Source organism: Kogia breviceps, chromosome 2 (assembly GCF_026419965.1).
Source record: "Kogia breviceps isolate mKogBre1 chromosome 2, mKogBre1 haplotype 1, whole genome shotgun sequence".
NCBI lineage: Eukaryota > Metazoa > Chordata > Mammalia > Artiodactyla > Physeteridae > Kogia > Kogia breviceps.
The window spans coordinates 181,032,588-181,057,029 of NC_081311.1; the positions used below are offsets into that span (position 1 = coordinate 181,032,588).

The following is a 24,442-nucleotide window of genomic DNA, read 5'->3' on the forward strand; positions in this document are numbered from 1 at the left end:
CAATGCTAATTCTCCTTTGATCCAAGAAGGTCAGGTCGGGGTTGGAACAGCAGGTGGTGCTTAAATTGCAAGGTTATCAAATCAGGAATGGATACCCCTGGGTATACTTTTGTTCAGAGCGACCAAATCCGTCTGCCCGTCTCTCCGTATTACTATGAGATTAGCCACAGTTGCACTATCTTTGGCTTTGTCAAATCAAACTCTGTGTTACTACGATGTTGTACATTTTGCACAGCTCATATTGCTTCCTTCCTGGGTGCTAATAAAAATAAGGAAGTGCATGGAAAACAAAAAACAAAAAACAAAAACCTCCTACAACTCCTGACAGCGTGACTCCAGTTTTGGAAACACCAACCCAGGCTTTCACGATCCGGTGCTTGCTGAAACCTTTGAGGGACTCGAGGACTACAATTCCCAGGGTGCACCATCTCAGCCCCGCCCACGACGTTGCGTCTCCTAATTCTCACCAGGCTCCGAGTTCAAACTACAAATCCCAGAAGGCCCTGCAGCACCGCTCGGGTCTCCCGTCTGAGGTCTTTCACTTCTTAAAGCGTAACTGAGGCCGCGTTGCCCTCTCGGAAGTGTAGGGGAGCGACCCCACCACCAGCACTACTTCTGAGGCCTGGCTGCTGAAATAAGGCGAGCGAACTGGCAGCGCTCGAATAACTGGGCCTAACCGGCCACCCGGAAGAGTAACCTGGCTCGGGAGGGCCCTGGAGACGCGCCTGGGTTCGGGGTCGGGCGCGAATGTGGCTCGCGTTCTAGGCCTCACCGAGTGAGAAGGTAAACTGGGAGGAAGGCGACGGTGGCGGACGAGACCAAATGCTACCCTGGAGCAGGGAGTGGGCCAACGGAAAGGGTGAATCCAAGTGGAGATGATCGGCGTGGGAGCGGCGCTCCCATACTGCCAGGTCGGGGAGAGGCGCGCCCCCCAAATGGGGTGGAACACAGGTCTCAGCACAAAGAAGAGGGGCGTCCATGTAGTGGGATGGCTTTATGGGTTGAGGCTGATCAATGGGATTTCATCCCATGGCGTCGTCTCCCCTGTCTAGTGGAGAGGCAGCGCCCATGGCCTTGGATCTGGAGAGTTTGGGGGCGTAGCAGAGCGCTGGTTGGAAAGTTAGGCAGGAGTGTTTTACCCAGGGAGCCTGACAACTGCAGCCGAGCCCGGGAACGATGCCTTTCCCTAACCCCTTCTTAACTGCTGGTGGTTGGAGGAAGTGGAAGGTTTCTAGGGATCGATGAGTTCTGGTCAAAGAGAGTCCCAGCAGGAAGGAAACCTTTTTACCCTCGGGCGCTTCTCAGAGGCCCCCCCCCCCTTGTCATCATTATAAACATTACGTGGCGTTACATTGGGTAGCAGCTCTTCAGTTCGAATCAAGCCAGAGAAATTGGTGTCTAGCGCCTGGGTCTAGAGTATTGTAAAAGTGGCTCAGCTCATAGAAAAATGACCTAAGTAAATTAATTGGAAAAAAGAAATCGGGAAAGGGATACAAAACAGAACATATATAATGATCCTATTTTGTAATAAATCATCTGTCTTCCAAATATTATACATGACCTGAATCTATGGATATGGATAGAAAAACATCAGAATTATACTGTACTCTAAACTATGAACAGTGGTTATTGATGGATACTGAGATTACAGATTAAATTTACTCTTTTCTTTACATCTTTATGTAGCGTCTGAATTTGTACAATGAGAGTATTACTTTTTTTTTTCCTTATTTTTCCAGAAGAGTCACTCATTGCTCTATGGTATGGTGGTGGGTTTACCACCTGCAGATTGACTTGCCAGGAATGATAAAACGATGGTATTCGACGGGTGAATTTAGTGTGCAGTGTATGTGATGCTAATGCTTTTTTCCTTCTTCCAGGTTGGAAAGAGGCTGTTTTAGCAAGTGTCACGCCATGGTATGTGGTTGTTTTGGTCTATGTCAGTCTAATCCATTATCCTTTCTAGTTTGAAATGTCGCCCTTCTCATTATCTGATGGGTTTAGGTTGCACTATATAACTTTTGGGGATCTGATAACTCATGTTGGCTGGTGGATGAGAGGGAGAAAAATACTGCAGTTGAAATACCTTTTTGGCTTTGGATTTGATCGACCTTGCTTTTTACTTTTTGTCAGAGTCATGGTTTTTGGCACATGCTACCTACTTATCTGTGTGGGTATGTGTTTATAAAAGAAACTTTCATATATCCTTTGGCTTCTTGTGCATTTCCTGGGACAAAAGCTTGTTAAAATCAAGGTAAGCAAATACATACATTTAATGTTTATTTCAATATTGTTTTTCCTTTCTCAGCTTTTGCCAAGTTTCCAATTAAAGACTGACATTCCTGCGTGAACATTTCCCTGTTAAAATGTCCTTGCCTCTTACAGAGGAGCAGAGAAAAAAAATTGAAGAGAATCGGCAAAAGGCTCTGGCCCGTAGAGCTGAGAAATTATTAGCAGAACAGCATCAGAACACAGTCTCGGGCTCCTCCTCCATTGCTGCCAAACCTTCCCAGTCCAAGCAGGGCCCTTCCAGACACCTCCACCAGGATCCTTCTACGTCAGGGAGCCATGGTGTCTTTTTGAAGCAACAGAATCCCGGGAGTTCATCTGATGGTGACCAGAGACCTCAAAATTCCCACAGTTTTCAACTCAGCACCTCAGAGCAGGCAAAGGGGACATGGCAGAGGCAAGAAGAGATGCCTGCATCCTGCCCAAGCCACCGCCCACCAAATCAAGTGACTCTCGCTGGGATCTCCCCTCCCTTGGCAAACAGTCCTCCAGAGGTCTCCAGCGAACAGTTCTGGGTTCATGGGTTAGAGCAAGGTCAGATTCAGGCTTCACACAAGACCAAATCGGCACCCTTTGTTAACACAACTCACGAGCCTTTGGCCAGAGCAAAGAATTTCCAGGAGACAGCAGCTGCTTCCTCTGGACAGGATCCCAGGGATCCTGAGTTAGAGGCCAGGATGGCAAGACCTTCCACCTCTGGGCAGAACGTTTCAGGGAGTGTGATGCCCAGGGCAGAAGAAAGACTACAACAGAAATCAGGGACCCCACTCCACAAAGCAGCAGGCTCCCAGCAGGGAACATGCATAAAAATCGGTGATCGTTTCCAGGTGAAGATTGGGTACAACGAGGAGCTCATTGCAGTGTTTAAGAGTCTGCCCAGCAGACGCTACGGTAATGAGTCTTCCATCTAGTTCTTTCAGATGTTTCTTCCTACTTCTAGAGTCTCTTTAAATCTAACAGTTTCTCATAAATACGAAGAGAGTGCATTGGCACATTATGTCCATCCAGTTGTTAAAAATTTTCTGTTTTAGCTCATGTTTCCTTTTATAATAGACGTTCCTTCAAACAGCTGCCATGCTTGGGGGCTGCCACATGGCCACATGGAGAATGGCTGAATAGTTCCCCTGCCAGGTGCTTTGTGTGCAGTGTAGCACTTAAGCCTAACAGTTTTTTGTGAGAAGTAGGTGTGTTTCCATTTTAAAGGCGATGGAACTGGCTCAGCCAGGTGACGTGGCACGCTCAGCTTGGGTCTCCCAGAAGGGCAGAGCCAAAGCATTATCCTCATTGATATTTGTTGTTTGTCCTCTTATGGGGATTTTTTTTTGGCTTTTTTTTTGCAGTACGCGGGCCTCTCACTGCTGTGGCCTCTCCCGCTGCGGAGCTCAGGCTCCGGACGCGCAGGCTCAGCGGCCATGTCTCACGGGCCCAGCCGCTCCACGGCATGTGGGATCTTCCCAGACCGGTGCACGAACCCGCGTCCCCTGCATCGGCAGGCGTTTTCTCAACCACTGCACCACCAGGGAAGACCCTCTATAGGGATTTTGTACATCAGAAGGGGCTTTTCAGTCAACTGTTTTGAACTTAGTATTCATTCATTCATTTAACAAACCCTTATTGAATGTCCAAGTACAGCTCATACCAGCAGTCATCAGCCTTATTGTGGGCAAACCAGGTACTTCTGTTTCATTTCAGATCCTGCCACCAAGACGTGGAACTTCAGCATGACCGACTACGGTGCCCTCAGTAAGTAGGTGTGTGGTCCCCCCCTCATGCAGGGGGATGCTGGTATCGAAAAGCTCCTCGAGTAGCAGATACAGTCTAGCTTGTGGGTCAGATGTGGCTTTGGGACGCCATCCCAGCCCTCCTCTTCCTTCTCCCAGTGGCCAGCCTAATGAGGCAGGTCCTTGGGAGGAGGGCACCGGTCATATTAACCAAAGCTAGCACTTATAGGACCTGCTACATGCTAGGCTGTTCTAAGCCCCTTATCTATGCTAACTCTTTTATTCCTTGTAACAGCCATTTTACAGATGGGAAAACTGAGGTCCAGAGAGGCTCTGTAACTAACATAGGGTCACAGCCAATCGGTTGTACAACTGAGATTCAAACCCAAGCCACCTGACTGCAGAGTGTATATGCCCACTGGACTGCAGGCTCCAGCCATGCCAGGCAGCTGTGCCGGCCCTGCTCCCAGGAACGGTAACAGTTCAGCAGACAACACAAGCCCGAGAGTGCGGGGAGCGGGTGTTGCCCAGGCTGGCTCCAGCCTGTGTCATGTCTGGTGGTGGTCAGGGCCCCTGGGTGCGCACCACTCTGTCTTCTGAGATTTTGTTGACTGTCCTACACCAAGGTTTTTGTCACCTTATCCTAGTGCCTGAAGCCTCCACCTCTGTTAGAGTCAGCCCTGAGTGTCCTCATCTCCCGTTCTACTCTTCCCTCCCAGCAGCCATTTCTATGCCCTCTCTGTCCCCACCCAGTTCAAAAAGGGAAAAGCGGAGGATGCATGGTGATGTCACTCCTCCACAGATTTGGGGCACGAGGTGGAATCCTCTGACATCACCAGTACACCTTCTGGGGGTAGTGGGACAGCTCCCTGCAGAACTTCCTGTTTCTCTCCTTGTCCTCTACCTTTTGAAATGTTTGACACTAGGTTTGGGGGAGCTCGCTTTTCCCATTATTTTAATCAATTTAGTAGGTGTTGGAGGGAGGAGAGCCAGTGCTCTGGGTTAACATTGTAGGTCTTGATACCTGGTGTTGTGTTACTGATCATGTTAAACCAGTGATTTCCACTGTTGTGAAATTTTTTTCATGTCATGTCAATTTTTTTTTTTTTTGCTTTTCTTATACTTTTATATATGTATACAAAAGTAACCTACAGAGACTGTTTAAAAGTCTCTGTTTTGTTTGTTTTGTCCTCTTTTTACTCCTGTCCTCTGACCACAATGCATGGTGACTCAGATGACTAATGCTTTTGCAAATTCATTTAGGTTTTCTGTGCAGTATGGCTGTTTTTGGTAATGCTCCACGTATTTTTTTTTTTTTAACTGTTCATTTGGCACAAAATTCTGTCTGTAGCTTTCAGGTGAATTTTGCTGATTAGGAATTGTTGAGCTCCTCTGTATCCTTCTCAACGTTTTGCATACTCAGTCTGCTCTCTACCAAGATATACCTGGAACACTCTCCCAACGACTGTGGATTTGTGCCTTTACCCTTGTGTCTTAATTTTCGGATAGTTGATGATTACTGTGTCATCTCAGTAGATTATACTTTTTATTAATGTAACATATGAAGACTTTCAGTCTTTCTGTTGTTTGGGTCCACCTCTGAATTTTGCCTTTTTAACCCTACCACACACTCACTGTAGGTCTTGTGGAAAGTATGTCAATGTGCAAAGAAGAGAAGCCAGCCATCCTCCCCCACCCCCGTCTGTCCCTACTCAACCACTGTCAGCATTTTAGTTTTGTTCCTTCCAGCCTTTTTTTCCTATGCATTAAGATATACAATGTTTTCTATATGTAATGTAATCTGTATCTTGCCTTTTTCACTTAATGTTCCTGCATAAAGCACTTTTATTTTAATGGTGCATGTTATTTTATTTATTTATTTATTTATTTTGCCGGGCCTCTCACTGTTGTGGCCTCTCCCATTGCGGAGCACAGGCTCAGTGGCCATGGCTCAAGGGCGCAGCCGCTCCGCGGCACGTGGGATCCTCCCGGACCGGGGCACGAACCCGTGTCCCCTGCATCGGCAGGCGGACTCCCAACCACTGCGCCACCAGGGAAGCCCTAATGGTGCATGTTAAATAGTTAATTCTGGGTGATGAAAACGTGCGTGTCCATTATTGAACCACTTTGACCTCCAAAAAAATGATTTCATACTTAATAGCATTTTTTGTCTTTTCCAAAATTTCTTCCAAAAACGAAAGTAATGGCTATATAGCATTCTCCATTGTAAGAATGTGTGATAGGGACTTCCCTGGTGGTCCAGTGGTTAAGACTCTGCCTTCCAATGCAGGGGACTCGGGTTTGATCCCTGGTCAGGGAACTAAGATCCCACATGCTGCACGGTGCAACCAAAAACAAAACAAAAAAAAAGGAATGTGTCATACACTGAGTAAACCATTTTCTTTTTGTTTAATATTAATTTGCTCCTAGTTTCCCCAGTATCAAAGCTGTAAGGAACACCTTGGTCTATAAATATTTGTTTTTTCAACTTGTGTGAGTTGAGATAGATTCCTAGAAGTTGAATCATTACACTCACTTTTTAGGGCTCTTGCTGTATTTTGCCAGATTGTTTTCCAAAAGGTTTTATTCCTATCTGTTACCTGTTTTTCTAATCCTGCAAGTTCGATAAGTTAAAAATGGCTTTTTATCACTCTGATTGTTTGCGGAGTTGCACATTTCTCCAAATGTCTATTAGTCATTTTCCCCTTTTTGATCGGTTGCCTAACTTCTTATCTTATGTGGTCTTAGTATTTTTTTTTAAAGTATGAGCTCTGTTCATATTTCTTGAAAATATCTTTATTCACTACTTTTACCTTTCATTTCAGTTGGTGTTTTTTGACAGTTTAGTTCTACGTCGTCAAATCTATTAATCTATAAAATGCCTCAGTAATAGAGAAAATAAGGGTCAACACTGTACCTCTGTGACCTGATGATCCTGTGTCTCCTTCCTTGTCCTCCCAGTGGTGGACAGACGGTGACCTGGGAGCAGGGTTAAGGGGGTGATTTCTGGTGTGTTGACTTCCTTCGGTGGCTTCTCTGACGTGGCCACAGAAATTATCTGATAAGTTTACTCATGCTGGTGAGATCCCTGTCCCCCCTGTTCATTTCTGAATTCTAAGTTTTTTAAATTGGGAAACCTAAGGAATAGAAGGGTTACATTCAGGAAATCCTGAAATACCTGAAGCCCCAATTAAAGCACACCTGCACATCTTCCGCATCTGACTATGCTTTTTCTCTCCTGCCTGCCCAGCGAACTTCCTCCTCATCCTGCTCCTGCCCTCCTCCTGTGCCTGCCTTAGCATTCCAGGGCCATGTAAAAGTCATAGCTCGGGTTGTCACCTCTGTCCTTTTCTTCTTTGGCAGTGAAAGCAGCCCAGCACCTCCAGGCTGTCACTCTGCAGCCTTTGGAAGGGGCCGAGGGCCACATGGAGTCGCCCTCCACCAGCAGCAGCAGCATTGCAGCCCAGACCTGCCTTCCTGTAGCTCCCTCCCTTGCCTTTGTCAAAGGGCAGTGCATACTCATCTCCCGGGCCCGCTTTGAGGCAGACATCAGCTATTCAGAAGACCTGATTGTGCTGTTTAAACAGATGGATTCCAGAAAATACGGCAAGTAGTTGGCCTCTGCCTGATTTCCAGGATGCAGAGTGGGCCTGTGATCTCAGACTAGGGTGTTCTCCTCTCTTTAAATGTTCAGAAGTAACTTTCTTGGTAGAGCCTTTCTAACCTTCTCCTCTTCCTGTAGAAAGGTGCTCCCTAAATTTTTCCAGATTGTTGAACACGTAGTGGGGCCTGCTTTGTCTTTAAAGGCCTTGCAAAGAGAAGACTCCTTCCCCAGTCACCTGGGCATTGTCTTCTTGGTAGAAGCAGGTCAGTTCCTGCTTCAGCCACATAAACCCATTTAGTTTTATTTTGTCCTTAGTAGAGCTTGAAAAATAGGCATTCGCCATAAAAATAAATGCCTTTGGGTAGACTAAGCCAATGGTTTTCAAACTTGAGCATGCCTCCGAACCACCTGGAGGGGTGGGTACATCACAGATTGCCCACCCCCCATCCCCAGAATAAAAGCCGGTGCCTGGTTCCCACCCAGGGCTACTGATTTAATTGGCTTGAGGTGGGGCCTGGGCATTGGCGTTTTAAAAAAAAATCTTCAGGTGAGTCTAATAATCAGCCGGGATTGAAAACCACCAGCTAAAGCAAAGCAGTTTTGCTTTGTTTTTTTTTTTTTTTTTTTTTTTTTTTGCGGTATGCGGGCCTCTCACTGCTGTGGCCTCCCCCGCCGCGGAGCACAGGCTCCGGACGCGCAGGCCCAGCGGCCATGGCTCACGGGCCCTGCTGCCCAGCGGCCATGGCTCACGGGCCCAGCCGCTCCGCGGCACGTGGGATCCTCCCGGACCAGGGCACGAACCCATGACCCCTGCATCGGCAGGCGGATTCCCAACCACTGCGCCACCAGGGAAGCCCCTGCTTTGTTTTTTGTGAGGTTCTTCAAAAGCTGCCGCATCAGAATAAAGAGCAGAAGAATTCTGAACACCTGGGTTTCATTCTGAGCTTGGGCCCTGTTGTTTTACAAAACAGTGTGGCTTTTATGGATTTGCATTCCCATTCTTTTTTTTTTTTTTAAACATCTTTATTTGAGTATAACTGTTTTACAATAGTGTGTTAGTTTCTCCTTTACAACAAAGTGAATCCGTTATACATATACGTATGTTCCCATATCTCTTCCCTCTTGCATCACCCTCCCTCCCACCCCTCTAGGTGGTCACAAAGCACAGAGGTGAACTCCCTGTGCTATGCCGCAGCTTCCCACTAGCTATCTATTTTACATTTGGTAGTGTGTATATGTCCCTGCCACTCTCTCACATCGTCACCACTTACCCTTCCTCCTCCCCATATCCTCAAGTCCATGCTCTAGTAGGTCTGTGCATTCCCATTCTTTTTGTTTGTTTGTTTGTTTGTTTGTTTGGGGTTTTTTTTTTTTTTTTTTTTTTTTGTGGTACGCAGGCCTCTCACTGTTGTGGCCTCTCCCGTTGCGAAGCACAGGCTCCGGACGCGCAGGCCCAGTGGCCATGGCTCACGGGCCTAGCCGCTCCACGGCACGTGGGATCTTCCCGGACCGGGGCACGAACCCGTATCCCCTGCATCGGCAGGCGGATTCTCAACCACTGCACCACCAGGGAAGCCCCATTCCCATTCTTGAAACGGTTTTAGCTTTCCCTAGGCAAGTAGAAAGCAAACCTTTAAAACCTCCTGCCTTTGAGACATCACGTGCAGGCAAGCATCATGGGGCAAGCCTCTGTGGGATGACTTGCTCAGTGAGCTTCCATCAAGGTTGGGGCTTCCTTCAGGAGCGGGTGATGCTGGCTGTTGCATTTTTATCCCTTCGGTGGAGAGAGTTTTGACTGGTGAGAGCAGGCTGGGGAGTAGGGTTTAGGCACAATGTGCAGGGCCCAGCCTCAGTCCAGAGATTGCCTCCCCTGGCCCCTCAGGTGTTCGGCTTCCGCCTGGGGTGGCCCTCAAAAGGCAAGTACCGATCACCTGTGTCTTCTGACCTGTGGCCTTTGAAAGCACACTCCTGACATGCTCTGCTGTTTGGGGAGGAATGAGAACAGTGAAAATATTCACACCCAAACCTGCCCAGGCCCCTAGACATTAAAACATCATCATTGGATTTTTTTTTTTTTTTTTTTTTTTGCCATTGCATTTATTCACAGACTTTCCCATTTGCTGCCCTGCCACTGTCGGGATCAAGCTCTTGTCAGAAAGGATCTCCTGCACTCTTCCCACATCAAGAGTAGTCGGTCTGCTTTTGGTCTTTCTGTCAGGTCACACCTGGGCCACCTTGCTCCTGAAGTGGACTCAAAGTATCCATGATGCCTTTTCCCTAACTGCCTTGCTTCTTCAGTGACCAGACAGAGAAGAATTCATTTTTGCTGCCCAGAAAGCACTTGCTGAGTTGAAGCTTGCTTGATTTTCTCAGAAGGTCAATTGGTAGGAAAACCTACGTAATTATTCAATGTTGGGTAGCCAGATGCTCACCCTTGTTAGTTAATATTATGTGTAGTTTATGCTACAGCGTACATAATCAGAAGATGGAATAATAATAATAATTTATCATTGTTTACCTTTGTTTTTGAGTGCATTGTTTGCCAGAAACTCTTTCATAAGCATTTTACATTTAAGTGTTATGTAATCCTCACAAGAACCCCGTGAGTCAGGGGCTATAGGAGGCTCCTTTTTCAGATGTGGAACTGAGGCGCAGGGAAGTTACATAACTTGCCCAAAGTCACACATCCAGGAAGCGGCAGACCTGGGATTTGAACATAGACTGTTTGACCTCACTGACCACATGTAGCTTGTTTTCCATGTACAAAATGGAGCTAATAGGGCTTCGCTGGTGGCGCAGTGGTTGAGGATCCGCCTGCCGATGCAGGGGACACGGGTTCGTGCCCCGGTCCGGGAGGATCCCACGTGCTGCCGAGCGGCTGGGCCCGTGAGCCATGGCCGCTGAGCCTGCGCGTCCAGAGCCTGTGCTCCGCAACGGGAGAGGCCACAACAGTGAGAGGCCCATGTACCGCAAAAAAAAAAAATGGAGCTAATAATGGTGCCCAGCTTATCGCTTATTGAGGAACTGATGAGATGGTGCATATGAGTCTCTTGGCACTGTGCCCGGCTTAAGGTAAGCAGTGAATAAGTGCAAGCTACAATATTATCCCCACCTTGGAGATTCAGGATGTTTCTGACTTGCTGGGCCGTCCCCAGTCCTGTGTGCCCGTAGCTCCCTTTATCAGCACGCTGACAGCCCAGTGCTGTCTTCATGTTGCTTGTCTTTCCTCCCTGAATTCTGTGAAAGCCTCGATTACTGGTACTCTTGATCTCTGTGTCCTCAGGGCCGGGCACCACATCAGCCATGTCACCCGAGGTTCCCGGGGGTTTGTGGAAGCAGGGAATGAATGAGTAAGTGTGGTGACATTGCAGAAGGGCAGGGTGTCACGTTTGCCTATTTGTTTCTTGTCATTGCAGATGTCAAGACCAGGAAGTGGAACTTTCTTCTGGAAGAGTACAGTAAACTAAGTGAGCTGACCACCTTGCTCGTTTTGTATCATGCTGTTTGTTAAGCCTTAATTGTGTGCCTTAAATTTAATGTATTTTGAAAGAATCACCTCCTTCCTCCCCTCCACGGCGATAACTTCGCATGCTTGCGTACAGGACTAGTAAAGGTAAAGTTGGTCTCGGGCAGCCATGTCCCTGTGCTTTGGGATGGTGGCTTTACAGCAGCCCAAGCCAATGCAGGGTCTCCTCTTGCATCAGAGTGAGGCAGTACTAGTCAAATTCTTGAGGCCTGTGAAACCTCACACCCATCATAGAAGTATTAGAAGTGAGGGTTTGTGGATTGGGGGAATCAGAGGCAAGCTAGGATTGCTGAGCTTAGATGGAAGCTACTTTAGATTCCCTCTAAGAACAGGCTCTCTCAGCTTACTTCTAGGACCAGATGGTCTGTGAAAGTTGGAGAGCCTTAGTGGTTACAGGCTTCATCATGGGCTGAGCTCTGCCAGAGGCAGAAGCCAAGGCAAGGGCGCATCAGCAATTAATAAGCGCTTTGGAGTCTCAGCAAGGGAAGGGCCGTGTGTACAGATGTAACTCCAAGAAGGGGAAGCCAGTTTGGGCGTATCATTTTTCTTCTCTGTGCTCTGCTTGGGTGGGGCAGTGAATGAATTCCAATATGCCAGAGAAAGGGGGTGGGGTATGGTCATAGCTCAGCCTGTCCTGGAATACCAGTCTGCTACCCATCTTCCAGACCATCGATATTCTGCAGCGGGTGTCCAGCTGGCACAATGGAGGTTCCTCCTGCCTGACCCCCTGAGAACTTTCTGGTACCAGGGTTCGGCCAGGAGAGACATGCTCCAGCTCAGTGGGGCTGGGAGTGGGGATCCATATCATTGGCTGTCTTGACCACCAGGCTAGGGCTTTAAGGAAGAGGGTCTCTTCCCTCTGTCTCCTCCTTACGTGACTTACTATGCAGCGTCAGGTAGGTAATTGAATATTCTGGGTCCCATGTGTCCCTTCAGTAAAACATGGGGTGTTTAATCCATATTTGCCCTACTGACAGAAATTAAATATAAGGGAAGAGCTTTTGATTTCTTGAGGAAAGACTTGCTGCAAACTCAAGGTTAAGTTTGAATATGATGAGTTATTTAGTATCAGCAGCCACTAGCTGAAGCAGGAAGGATGGCTGACATTGATCTGAGACCCCTTGGCTGCTGCGCTTTGGAAATAGTGATTTAGAGCAGATTATTTGGCCAAAGCTGAATTTTTTTTTTTTTTTTTTTTTTTTTTTTTTGCGGTACGCGGGCCTCTCACTGTTGTGGTCTCTCCCGCTGTGGAGCACGGGCTCCGGACGCGCAGGCTCAGTAGTTGTGGCTCATGGGCCCAGCCGCTCCACGGCATGTGGGATCTTCCCAGACCGGGGCACGAACCCGTGTCCCCTACATGGGCAGGCTGACTCCCAACCACTGCGCCACCAGGGAAGCCCCAAAGCTGAATTTTTGATGAGCGGTAGGAGTGAGTTTTTTCCTCTCACCCCTTTGTCTTTCAACCACAGAATGACATATAAATATGTGAGCTATAAAGGCTTTGACTTTTATGGAGCAACAAAAAGCAGGATATTTACAGCACTAGCAGATGAATGCAATGTTGAAAAACCATGATTTGCAACTTACATAGCGTTATGTAATGGTTCCAAGTCTTGAGGACCATAGATTCCTTGAAACATCTGCTGAAAACAATGGATTCTTCACCCAGAAAAAAGCACATAACAGCCACACATAAGATTTTGCCTTTGATATTAATAATTCCCTGGGTGTAGAGTTAAGAAGAGTTCATAGAATACAGGACTGATTCTCCCCATTTCACAGACTGGGAAAAATTTCGACCCAGAGAAGGAAAACGGTTGTGTCTTCCTTGTCAGGAAGCCTTGTCAGGGTCACAATGAAGTCTGACTAAAATTGCAATTTTGAGTTTGTGATGTGACCCGCTAGGAAACTTAGAAGCCCAGGTCTATGAACTAAGAAACCGAGGTGATGAGGTGCTGCGGAACACTGCAGTTCCCGCTCCACTGTTAACCGATTGTAAACCTGGGGAATTTGCACCTCTCTCCTCACCCCTAGGTCTCGTATGGGAAATCAGATTATTGAGCTGAGCTAGTGACCGTGTGGGTATGAAACGAATTACGAAATGACGGTGAGAACTCAGTGTGTGAGTGCTCACTGCTAACATGGTGACTCCAGTCTGCAGGTCAGGCCAGTCGCAGAGCGATCCTCCTCCCTCCTTTCTAAGCGACTTGCTTCCGCGTGGCCCCAGTGAAATTGGCGTAAAGCCTTCTGTTTTCCCCCCCACCTGTCACAGTCCAGAAGGGTTCTTCGTCCCCCTCAATGATCTTGTCAGCTGCTATTTGAAAACGTCAACATCTCTCTGCGGCGTGGCCCGGCAGCGTTCTGCCAGAGAGCTATTTTACAGAAACACTTCTCCATGACTCACGAAGCCAGACTGCACATTCCTGTCGTCTTCCAGCACAGGGAAGGGGTAGCAGTGAGTCGCTGACAGCAAATAGAGGCTGTCTCAGAAACACACTCAGTTGACTGAACCAGCAGCATAGGACTTGGGGAGATAGTAGTCGATAGGAAGCGGAGCAGAAAGTGGTTTTTTTTCCTCTTGAGTGGCTGAAAGGACATCATGCTTACAAAGCACTGTGTTTCACACAGCAGCTGGATCCTTAGCCCTTTCTTAGCTTTCATCAGGTATTTGAGTGCTGAAGATCACTAGGATGAAAATGAAAATGGGTTCTGAAAGCACATGCAGTTCTCAGTCTCTTGAGGTGTGCAGAAATCGGCACGCTCAGATTTAATTTGGAAGCATGCAGTGTATTTCTGCATCAATATGGACACTCTCCTTTATATTAAGCCATCAACCTTACCTAATTTCTTATCGTGATGATTCTATTCATGCAAACTGTTTCCAGAAATAACTGATACCTATATTTAGGGAAAGAAAGAGATGGATTGAAATATACTGAAAAGGCAAGGCAATTTAAGGTGGCAGTAGCTGGCTCAGCCCTCCATATTCACATCAGTATTTCCAGTTGCCAATTGATGGTTGCGGCAGAAGACTTTTGGAATACCTTGTGACCATATGGCATAGAGAGCTGACAACCTTAGAATTTCAAGTAATATCAGGTAGAAGTGAAATAGACACACGTTCTCTATCCAATTCCTTCTCCTGGATTCCTGGAGAACTCAGTTAGCCCCTTGGTGGGTTACTATGACTATCTCAGGGTGCCCCGAAAAGGTAAAAGGTAGGGCTTCCCTGGTGGCGCAGTGGTTGAGAGTCCGCCTGCCGATGCAGGAGACATGGGTTCGTGCCCTGGTCCGGGAAGATCCCACATGCTGTGGAGCAGCTAAGCCCGTGAGCCGTGGCCGCTGGGCCTGAGCGTCCGGGGCCTGCGCTCCGCAACGGGAGAGGCCACAACAGTGAGAGGCCCGCATACCGCAAAAAAAAAAAAGGTAAAAGGTAAAGAGCAATCAAGGATCTGTAAACAGTGATCACTCTCCTAACTCTTCTTTTTTTTTTTTTTTTTTTTTTTTTTTTTTGCGGTATGCGGGCCTCTCACCGTTGTGGCCTCTCCCGTTGCGGAGCACAGGCTCCGGACGCGCAGGCCCAGCGGCCACGGCTCACGGGCCCAGCCGCTCCGCGGCATGTGGGATCTTCCCGGACCGGGGCACGAACCCGTGTCTCCTGCATCGGCAGGCGGACTCTCAACCACTGCGCCACCAGGGAAGCCCTCTCCTAACTCTTCTAATTAGATTTTTCAAAGGAAATATTGAAAGGGAAGAACATCTTGAAAGCTACAACTGTAGGACAGCAGGTTGTGATCAGAAGTTTAATGATAATTCTACTACCAGGGATTTCTAGGTCTTTCATCTTTTCTCTAACTTTTTAATTTTTAACTTGTCTTCTCCTGCCGTCCCCCACCCCCCAGGATTATGTTTTATTTATATCTCTGGTTTTTTTCTTCTTTTTCTGTTTCTCTATTGAATAAAGGGTGGGGGTTTCCCCTTAATTTTAAAATCAGGTGAAGCTAAATTCCTTCAAAAAGAAAAATCAGTGAAATTGATTTTCTTTTATTTCCATGTAGATCCGAGGTCATTTATTTTTCTCACATGGGTTAAACACTCTGACTAGAAGAGATTTCCCCATCCATTATATTGGGGTCTGGAACCAGCACACATGGAAGGAAAGTAAAGACCCCTAAATATAAGCTTTAATTGAAAGATAGTCATGGTGACCCTTAGTAATAGTTTAGACTCTAAGCTTAGCAGGGGTTGGTAAACGTTTTTTGTAAAGGGCCAGATAGTAAACATTTTAGGCTTCGTGGGCTATGCGGTCTCTGTCCCAGTGACTCAGGTCCACCATGATGGCATGAAAGCAGTAAACGACAGTCCATAAATAAATAGGCACCACTGTGTTCCAGTGAAACTTTATTTACCAGAACAGGTAGTAGACTGATTTGCCCACAGGCCTTAGCTTGCCGATACCTGTACAACTCACCTCTCTCAAGAGGAGCTGCTTATTCTCTTATGGAAAAGGTCAAAAGTGTGCAGGGCCACGTGCATTGGTGTCAGTTGGTGGCCTTTGCATGGACTCTGCCCTCTGTTGTTGTTTGTAAATAGCACTACTGTCCTACTGATCTTTCTTGGAAATCCCTAACAGCTTCTCTGCATAGACCACAGTGCTTCCTTGCCTGTTGACAGCATATAGCTTAAAGTTCCCCATCTTCTCAAACATTGAAACCGAAATAAAACATAAGGAGAATGAAAACAAGACAAGATTTATTCATTTTAGGCCTTGCTTTTCCTGGGCTGATTTTTGAAGAAAATGCATCCCTATTTATTGAATGGGAATACTAAGATAATTTTTTAAACGACTTGGTTAAAAATAGATCGGTCGCAAGAACACTTTAGTTCTTTCCGGTGTTTGTGTAGTGTAGTGAAGATCAGTTCTGCATTACCGAGTGCCCTCTTGTTTGCAGACACTAGGAATAGAGAGGGAAAACTGGTTCTCTGCCATGCATCTGTCTGCACCCAGTTTTCTCTCCAGTTACTTTTCGGAGAAGATAGCATGCAGCAGAATTCCAGCCATTGAACTTTGTATCTCAGAGCCCCTTCTTTGGGCTTCCCTGGTGGTGCAGTGGTTGAGAGTCCGCCTGCCGATGCAGGGGACGCGGGTTCGTGCCCCGGTCCGGGAAGATCCCACGTGCCGCGGAGGGGCTGGGCCCGTGAGCCATGGCCGCTGAGCCTGCGCGTCCGGAGCTTGTGCTCCGCAGCGGGAGAGGCCACAACAGTGAGAGGCCAGCGTACCGCAAAAAAAAAAAAAAGCCCCTTCTTTTCCCCCCAGAGATCTTGGACATTAACACTCCAATTCACACACCTCTGTTCTCCTTTCTAGTGGAAAGGGTACGCTGCCTTCCACAAGTTCAGCTGGATCCTCTGCCCAAGACTCTCACCCTGGCTTTCGCTGCTCAGCTCCAGAAGACGTCTCTGTGTCCCGTGGCAGACATCCCTGAGGCAGACCTGTCCAGAGTGGATTCCAAGCTCGTGTCTAGCCTGCTGCCCTTTCAGAGAGTTGGAGTCAAGTAGGTTCTTCCTCTGTCCTCCTCTTGCTCTCTCCTGTTCAGATTTATCGCTCACCACGGACTGGCTTCAGATGCTCCCTCTTTCATGAATGCTCCTCTTTCACAGCCGTCTAGAAGCATCTGGGTATTAGCCTTAAACAGCCCAGGTGTGCTGTCACCAAAGCCTGATTGTAACCGCTGATTTCAAATTCCATAAGTTAATTAGGGCTCTGTATTGCAAGTGTGCAGAAACCCAACTCAAAGCAGTGTAAGAAAAGAGATTTCTCCTTGCGTGTAATAGAAAGCCCAGGGTCTCTAAAGAGCTCAGCAGGACTCTGTACCCCTCTCAGCTCTGCTTTCTTCTTAGTTTGCTTTGTTCTCAGCCGGGTGCTCCTCAAGTGTGGCAGCGGGGGCAGCCAGGGGCTTCCATTTTGTACCCATCGGTTCTGCAGCCCAGCGGAAGCACCTCTTTTCTAGTGGGTCCCACACTGAAATATCTGAAATTTGGTGCTGACGCTTGAACTGGTCAGTCACTGTGTTCCGGGGGGTTCAGAGGTCTTACTGGTAAGACCAGGTAACAGACCCATCCCTGGAGCGAAAGGGTAGGGGCTGCCTCACCCCAGTTACTTGGACTGAGAGTGTAAGGTAGTGGTTTTCCAAAAGAAAGTGCTCTTACTATATTGATAGAAAGAAAAAAGGTAAGCCCGTGTCCTGACCGGTCCCTTTTTCCAGAGTATCTTAGGAGAAACAAAATGACAGGTTTGCCCCAGAATTCGCCTTCTAGTAGAAAGACGGGAGGTGGAGGAGAGGGAAGAGGCTGTCTTGAGACTCTGTGTAGAAATAATAAGAGCTAGATCTCATGTCAGGTGGTGTGGTTGGAGATAGAGCCCCATGCAAAGGAAGGACCTACATTGTCGATGGACATGGCCCACGAAGGCAGCCTGCCCGCGTGCAGCCCACTTGTGGTGTTTTGGTTAAAGCTTGGCTGCTGTCCCTGCAGGAGTTTGTTCTTGGGTGCAGTTTGGGTACAGTGGGACCCCACTGCATCCCCGTGGTCCCAGCTGTGCCCGCACCCTTTCCTTCCTTTGCCTTCCAGCTGCCATCTCTCTGCGATCACACACTTTGCCGTCTCTTTCATCTGTTGAGATGTCCTTTGGGCCTTGTTTTACCCAGGCTCAAGGTGGGTTTTCCCTTTCATCTTTCTTCCTCCGTCTCCTTCATTAATGCTGAGAGAGGTTACCCACGCCCAGCTCCTGGGCAGCCCCCGTCTTCAGAATCAGGTTCTTCGTGGCTCCCCTGGAGATCCCTGGGCACGTGCGGTGCACGCTGAGAGCTGGTTGGGTGCGAGGCACCCCAGGGTATGTACATCAGAGGCAGAGCACAGCCAGCTGTTTCTATCTTTTTCTCTATGGCTCTGAAACTGCTAACGGTACTTGCAGCCTTTCTTCAAAACTTTGCATTAATTCCAGATTTTAACTTTCATTCCCTGAAGTGGAGGAGTTTGGTATTAAGGGAAGGGCTGTCAATGCCATGTTTTTGTTTTGTATGTAAGTACTACAGCTGGAAACTCATTTAAATGTACGGAGCAAAATCTCTTCGATAGATGTCAGCCTGCTCTAATATCGAAACGGTTCCTTTAAATAGAGGAGTGAGTTGAGACCAAGGAAGACAGTCCTCTGTCTAAAGCTGCTCAGTTTCCAAAAGTGGAATTGGGGCTGAAATCCTATCTTCCGATGATGAGTGCAGCGTTTTTTGTGTTAATACCAAACTACACTGTCGAAAACGGCATTCAGCTGTGTGATTTCTCTCTCTTATCCAGGCGACATCTTTGTTCTCAGTTGTGATCACTTTGTTCCTTAGTTGGACTACCTCAAGGCAGAGTAAAAGGAAAGGCTATGAAATTCAAGGGTCTGTTCTGCTTTGGGAGGGACCAGGTGGATGAAGCCGTGCAGACATTGTAAATGGTTGCTACGCCTCGGAGGCTGAAACAAAAGGCCCTCCCTGGTTCCTTGCATAGGTACCCCTGGCTATCCTGACCACCAGTTTTGTAAATCAGAAAGTAATGTAAAAATATAAGTCTTTTATACTTGTCTCTCTGCATGTGTCTGTCTGAGTTGATCCCGGAAATGGTCCGGAAGATTTCACCAAGGTCGGCATGACAAGGGGAGGGTGGGCTCCCTTCCCCGCCATCGCAGGAGTCTGGTGGCCACGGTGGGGGGTGGGGGTGGGGGGGCACCACCTCTCACCGGGTGGGCCGTGTGGCAGCTGGGAGGACAGAGAAGTGCCAGGACCACGACAGGATGCTCGTTGTCTGCTGAGCCTGGGTGTCCTGGGCTCACGCCACCCACAGACCCGCTGCTCACTTTCCCACCTTCGTTGGGCACTGGTTTCTGAAGGGCGGAAACGCCGTTTCCAGGCAATTCAGAAAGGCCACGTGCAGCCGGAATTCTTGTGGGCCAATAGCAGCTGCTGGTCAGAAGAGGGGCCGTTCTCTGTCTTTTCTGGGTGAGAAGGAAAGGAGAAGAGCTAGTCGACTGGCTTATTATCAGGTGCTGAGCCAATGATCAGTTCTTCAGGAATTCCGATGAAAGAGGAGCGGTGTTTGGAGCAGGAGACCAGGCATCTGGCACTGGGGATCCTTTTCGCTTTTCACTGATTCCGATGCCAGTCGAGCAAGTCACCATCACTGTTTGTGTCTTGGTTATTTTTCTCCTTTGGGGGAATAATTGTTATAAGGGAAGCACTTCCCCCGCACTTACGATGGCACCAAGCGCTGTTTTAAGTGCTTTAAACATCAGGAACCCCCGTAACACTCTCTGGGGTAGGCGTCGTCGTTATTCCACGTTACAGCGGAGGCACGAGGAGGTCAGATAACTTGCGTAAAGGCACATGGCTCCCAGGTGGTGGAACTGGGATTCCAACCCAGGCCAGTCGGGCTCCGAAGGAGTAGAATAATAATTCCATGCTTTATTCACAAACTGTAAGCAAGGGCTGCTGCCCTGGACGGCTTGGGGACCCTGGAGGCTGCCAGGTAATGAGACACGTTGCTGAGGTCGGTGCTCCTCTGAGACAAACACTCTTGCTCCATCCTTCTCTCTGGCCATACTCCTCTTCTCCAACATTTTCTGTCTTTGCCAGCTTTATGCGTACAGAGTCCTCTCTGATCTTGAGAAAGCCATTTTTCCACCCCACCGTCTCTTCTTTCTTCCCTTCCCGGCAGATCCCTCATGTGACAAGCGTGCCCCTCCCAGCCCCTCGTTAGGGACTGTTTCCCACGCTCTTCCTTTATATCCCCTGGACCTCGCCTGTGCCGGGCAGAGGGTGATTCCTCTTACTGGAAACTCCCTCCCTCGGCTTCCACGACCTAATTGTCTTCTAGAGCTTCTCCCTCCCCTTTGACTCCATTTCACGTTGTCCCTGTTTGTAGTCTTTTTTTGATGCTTATTACTCTGCCCCCTCTTCGGCCCCTGGCTTCCCTCTGGGCGGAGCAGGTCTCTTGCGAGCCGGTAGCCCACACCCGAGCAGCCGTGTGGCTTCACGTGGCGGCTCGATGGCGGGTTAACTGACGCCCTGGGAAGCGCGCCGCCGTGCTCTGTCCTGACCGTGTCTGCTTTCAGTTTTGCCATAGCGAAAAGAGGCCGCCTGCTGCTTGCTGATGACATGGGCCTGGGGAAGACCATCCAAGCCATCTGCATAGCCGCCTATTACCGGAAGGAGTGGCCGCTCCTGGTGGTGGTACCGTCATCTGTGCGCTTCACCTGGGAGCAGGTCAGCTCTCCTGGTGCCCTGATTTTAACGAGGAAGGCTTTCCTCAGTGTCAGAGTCATCAGATGACAGTTTGGGGACAGGACCTGGGGAGCTCGAAAGATCTGTCTCAGCTGAAGGAGGAAGGGAGCCTGCTGAGGCCAGGCTCCTGGTTTTCTGAGTTAGAATCAGGCTAGGCCTTTCGGGAGGAAGGGCAAGGCCTTACCAAGCTCAGACTTGCTTCCGTCTGTCCGTAGACGCTTCCTGAGCACCTCTGGTGCCCCTGCGAAGAACACCTTTCACCTCTACCCCACTTAAGTTTCAAAATAGTTTTACTTTATTTCCCTTAATCCTTAAATAGCCGTGTGCAGCAGACATAAGATATTAATAACCCCATTGACAGATGAGAAAACTGCCTCTCCAAGAGGTTAAACACCATGCTTGCTGCTAGCGAGGAACGGTTCCGGGGCCTTGAGGTCTCACCTCCTGACTTTGGGCTCAGGGCCCACACCGGTAACAGGTGGTGTGGGCAGGATGTTCAGTCTACCGGGCGCCTTTATGGCAGAAAAACCTGACATGACCATTGTATTATCACTCAGCTGTGAGCTTTGTCTCCTGTAAATCCAGGGATCAGAGAGGTCCCATGAAATGAATGAAACGCTATGTAAGCAAGCTTGGTGAGGATGGAAGACGTGGTTCATTGTCCGTAGCTTTTCCCAGCTTCGTGCTGCTCGAGGTGGCTGTCGGCCTCCTCGTGCCGAGGCTGTTACTAAGCCCCCGTGAGCTGCTTCTGGCGAAGAGGCAGCTCTGCCTGCAGCCAGGAGGCCTGACGCCCAGACATGCCCTTCCAACCCAGGAGAAAGCAAGACTTTAAAAAAAGTGCATATGGAAACAGTACCTCACTCTTTTCTTGTCCTTGTGACCTGAATTGTGCCAGAGCCTCTAGGAGCTAACAGTTCAACACACGTTAGATTCCCACAGCACCCTTGGAAATTCTAGGGAAGAGCAGATGGTCAGTGGCTTATAAGCAGGACAGAGCCTGGCCTAGCGCTCCCAGAATCAGAATGGTGTCAGCCCAGGCTCACCGGGAGCGCCCAGACCCCCAGCCAATGACAGAGGCTCCTGGTGGCCGTCCACTGGCTCCAGGTACCGGCTTTGGCTAGAGATGGCAAGATTTCTGGGGAAAGCAGGTGCCTTTGTAGAAAGCACTGAACATTTTCATCATCATCAGTGCCTTTGGTGTACCAGGCTCTGCTAAAAATTCCTTTATAAAATTCCTCTTAAAGAGAGTTGCATTCTTTCCTCGCAGAATTTTGTCATCTAGCTAGAGGTCACAGAAGTGGAAACCACAGACACCCCAAAGCGACTGCTAACAAGTGCTTGCTTACCGAGGAGGGAAGTGTCCCGTTGGTGGAAAGCGAAGGGGAGTGGGTGGGTGGGAGGAACTGGGAGGCGACGGTTGTTCGTGGGGACAGGGTTATGCTGAATGCAGGAGGGTGGGGAGGGGAAGAGACCGAGTTTGTCTTCAGGGAGTGTTAACGTTGGTCCGCGTGGAGAGAGGCGGTGGGTGGGTTAGCTGGCAGCTGCCGGGCTGGATCACCACTTGGGTTTTGTTCTCTCCTGTCACCCGCAGGCCTTCCGTCAGTGGCTGCCGTCTCTGAGCCCAGACCACATCAACGTCGTGGTGACTGGGAAGGACCGCCTGACAGCTGGCTTGGTCAACATTGTCAGTTTTGATCTTCTGAGCAAGTTAGAAAAGCAGCTAACACCCCCTTTCAGAGTAGTCATTGTTGTAAGTGACTTGGCAGAGTCTTTAAGTACTTTATTTCTGGGGGAACTTTCTGCTCGAAAGCTCCAAGAATGTCCGTATCTGTAATCTCATGGAGCCTCACTAGGTTTCTAGGGGAGTAGAAATCACTGGCTTTATTTTGTAGGGAAGTGATCTTCCATTTCTCTCAAATAGCGGTTCTCCACCCTGGCTACATATTAGGATCTTCTGGGGCAGGGGCGGGCACTTCTGAAAAATTGTGGTTTACTAGGTCTGTGCTGGGGGTTTCTAGCCCACCTCTCCCCACGGGGGGATCATGATGGAGGCGAGCACATGCACCCCCGACAGCCCGGGGCGCCAGGAGCTACAGCCTGGACAGCGTGGGCCTGTGCCTCCATCTGGTGCCCTCCTGTCGGCGTGACTCAGACGTGCAGTTCAAACGGTTCATAGATTTTCTTCCAGCTGATATAAGGACGCTCTCTTCCTACCAAAAAAAAGGCACTTTTTACCCTAGTTGTTTTTGTTTAAAGGAGGCTTTAGAGTTTAGAGTCCTGCTCCCGGTTGTGATGGTACATCTTTTAGCTGCCGCTTTCCTTCTTGTAACTCGTTTCATACTCCAGAAGGAAAGTCTAGAGAGACTGGCTTCCAGCCTCCTCTGTCAGTACTCAGTGTGTCTACGTGGCTCACAGATACAGCCCTGAAAACGTGTGAGCCTCTCCCGTCCCCGCCCCCGTCCGGCCAGCTACCACCCGCAGTCCAGGTGACAGATGTCCTGGGGCGGAGCCTGCAGTGGATGCTTTCCAGGGGAAGCTTATCCTCGCTTTTCCTCTTGGCAGAACAGGGAAACCGAGTGCCTCCGGGTAACACGAAAGGATTTTTTATTCAAATGTGTGACTTGAAAAAGCCAGTGGTGGTTTCCTCCTCTAAAAATAGGATTCTCTACCTACAGTGGCCTCCCAGATCTTGCTGCTCATCTTGTCTAGTGCACATCTCATCTAGAAGGAGTGAAAAGAAAGGGTTTTTAGGAAACTCTTCGAGGACCTCTGAGTCACTCGCGTCAACAAGACTGCAGTGGGGCCTCTGCCTCGGGTTTCCCGGCAGCGGGCTGACTGCGAGGGAGGTGCCTTCGTCCACTGGCTCAGCTAGCCAGAGGTTGAAGGCAGCTCTGTGCCCTGCCCAGGGCTGTGTACCGCGGGTGTGGAGGGAGCGGTCAGCCCCTGGTCTCCGGGGAGCCGCAGTCCAGTAAGACAGACCAACACACACGCAGATCATTACAGTCCGTTCCAGGGCGTTCGGAGACGCAGGAGCCAGAGCCTGCGGGAGCTCAGGGAAGCGGGGGAGAAGGCGCGGGCTGGGCCGCAGAGCCTTGAGCCAGCTCGGGGCACACATGGGTCTTCAGCGGCGTTAGTGCTGTGCAGGGGGGCGGTGCAATCCTACAGGCCAGCAGAGCACCTCTCAGGGCTTTGTTCCGCGCCGCGTGCGAGGTGGGCAGGGCAGGGGAGTCGCCAGCCCCACTTTGCAAGTGGAAAACTGTCCCTGAGAGATGAAGCGACTTGCTTACAATGTCATGGATTACAGTGTCATAGAGGAGATGTCCCAGAGCCTGGTCCTTGCCCAGGGCCCCAGCCGTCTCCTGAAGGAGAAAGCACTAAGAGAGGCAGCCTCAGCGCGACGCCGTACCGGAGTCAAGCTTGACGTGGGCTCTCTCTCCGTCTGCTCAGCGTTTGGCCTTGTTCACTTACATGACTGTTTCTTTTCAGGATGAATCTCACTTCCTCAAAAACATTAAGACTGCCCGCTGTCGTACAGCTGTGCCCCTCCTCAAGGTGAGTGCTGCCGAGGACACTCAGCAGGTGCCTGCGCCCACTCGGCCCTGAGACCTGCTGTATTTTGCTCGGGCTGGACTGGTGTCCAAGGGGAGCAGGGGCTGCAAGTCCAGGGCTGCAGGCCATGGATGTGGCTTAGCATTGACTCAGGGCATCTCTGCTTAGGACTTTGGTACCAGATTCATTTTTCTTCCTAACGTCCTGCTGAGGAACTAGTGGTCAGTGCTGTCGTCTGTCTCTCAAAGATGAAGACCTGTTGAAGGACACAGGCCAGGCTGGAACTCACTCTGGAGTGTCCTCGGGCTCCTCCTGGACAAGGCAGAGGGACAGCCTCCAGCAGCGGGTCCTCTAAACAGCCCAGGAGGAACTGCCTGTCTTCTACGTGGCTTGCGGGGCAAAGCTGTCATGGTGCAGACTCAGAACCAGGCCG

General features: G+C 49.3%; 1 protein-coding gene across 4 annotated transcripts in view; it reads left to right on the forward strand.

The window, feature by feature from the left end:
* The first annotated feature begins 458 nt into the window (after positions 1–458).
* SMARCAL1 (SWI/SNF related, matrix associated, actin dependent regulator of chromatin, subfamily a like 1) overlaps positions 459–24,442 on the forward strand; it is a 56,244-nt gene continuing 32,260 nt past the window's right edge. The window contains exons 1-10 of one of the 4 annotated variants that reach the window (XM_059052784.2): positions 459–911; positions 1,881–1,917; positions 2,309–3,180; positions 3,982–4,032; positions 7,374–7,616; positions 11,031–11,081; positions 16,509–16,695; positions 20,292–20,442; positions 22,052–22,210; positions 23,947–24,012. In XM_059052784.2, the coding sequence (XP_058908767.1) occupies positions 2,367–3,180; positions 3,982–4,032; positions 7,374–7,616; positions 11,031–11,081; positions 16,509–16,695; positions 20,292–20,442; positions 22,052–22,210; positions 23,947–24,012 (1,722 nt within the window). In that variant the 5' untranslated portion in view covers positions 459–911; positions 1,881–1,917; positions 2,309–2,366. The remainder of the gene's footprint in view (positions 912–1,880; positions 1,918–2,308; positions 3,181–3,981; positions 4,033–7,373; positions 7,617–11,030; positions 11,082–16,508; positions 16,696–20,291; positions 20,443–22,051; positions 22,211–23,946; positions 24,013–24,442) is intronic. The other 3 variants (XM_067026831.1, XM_059052783.2, XM_067026833.1) reach the window with 3 other exon arrangements.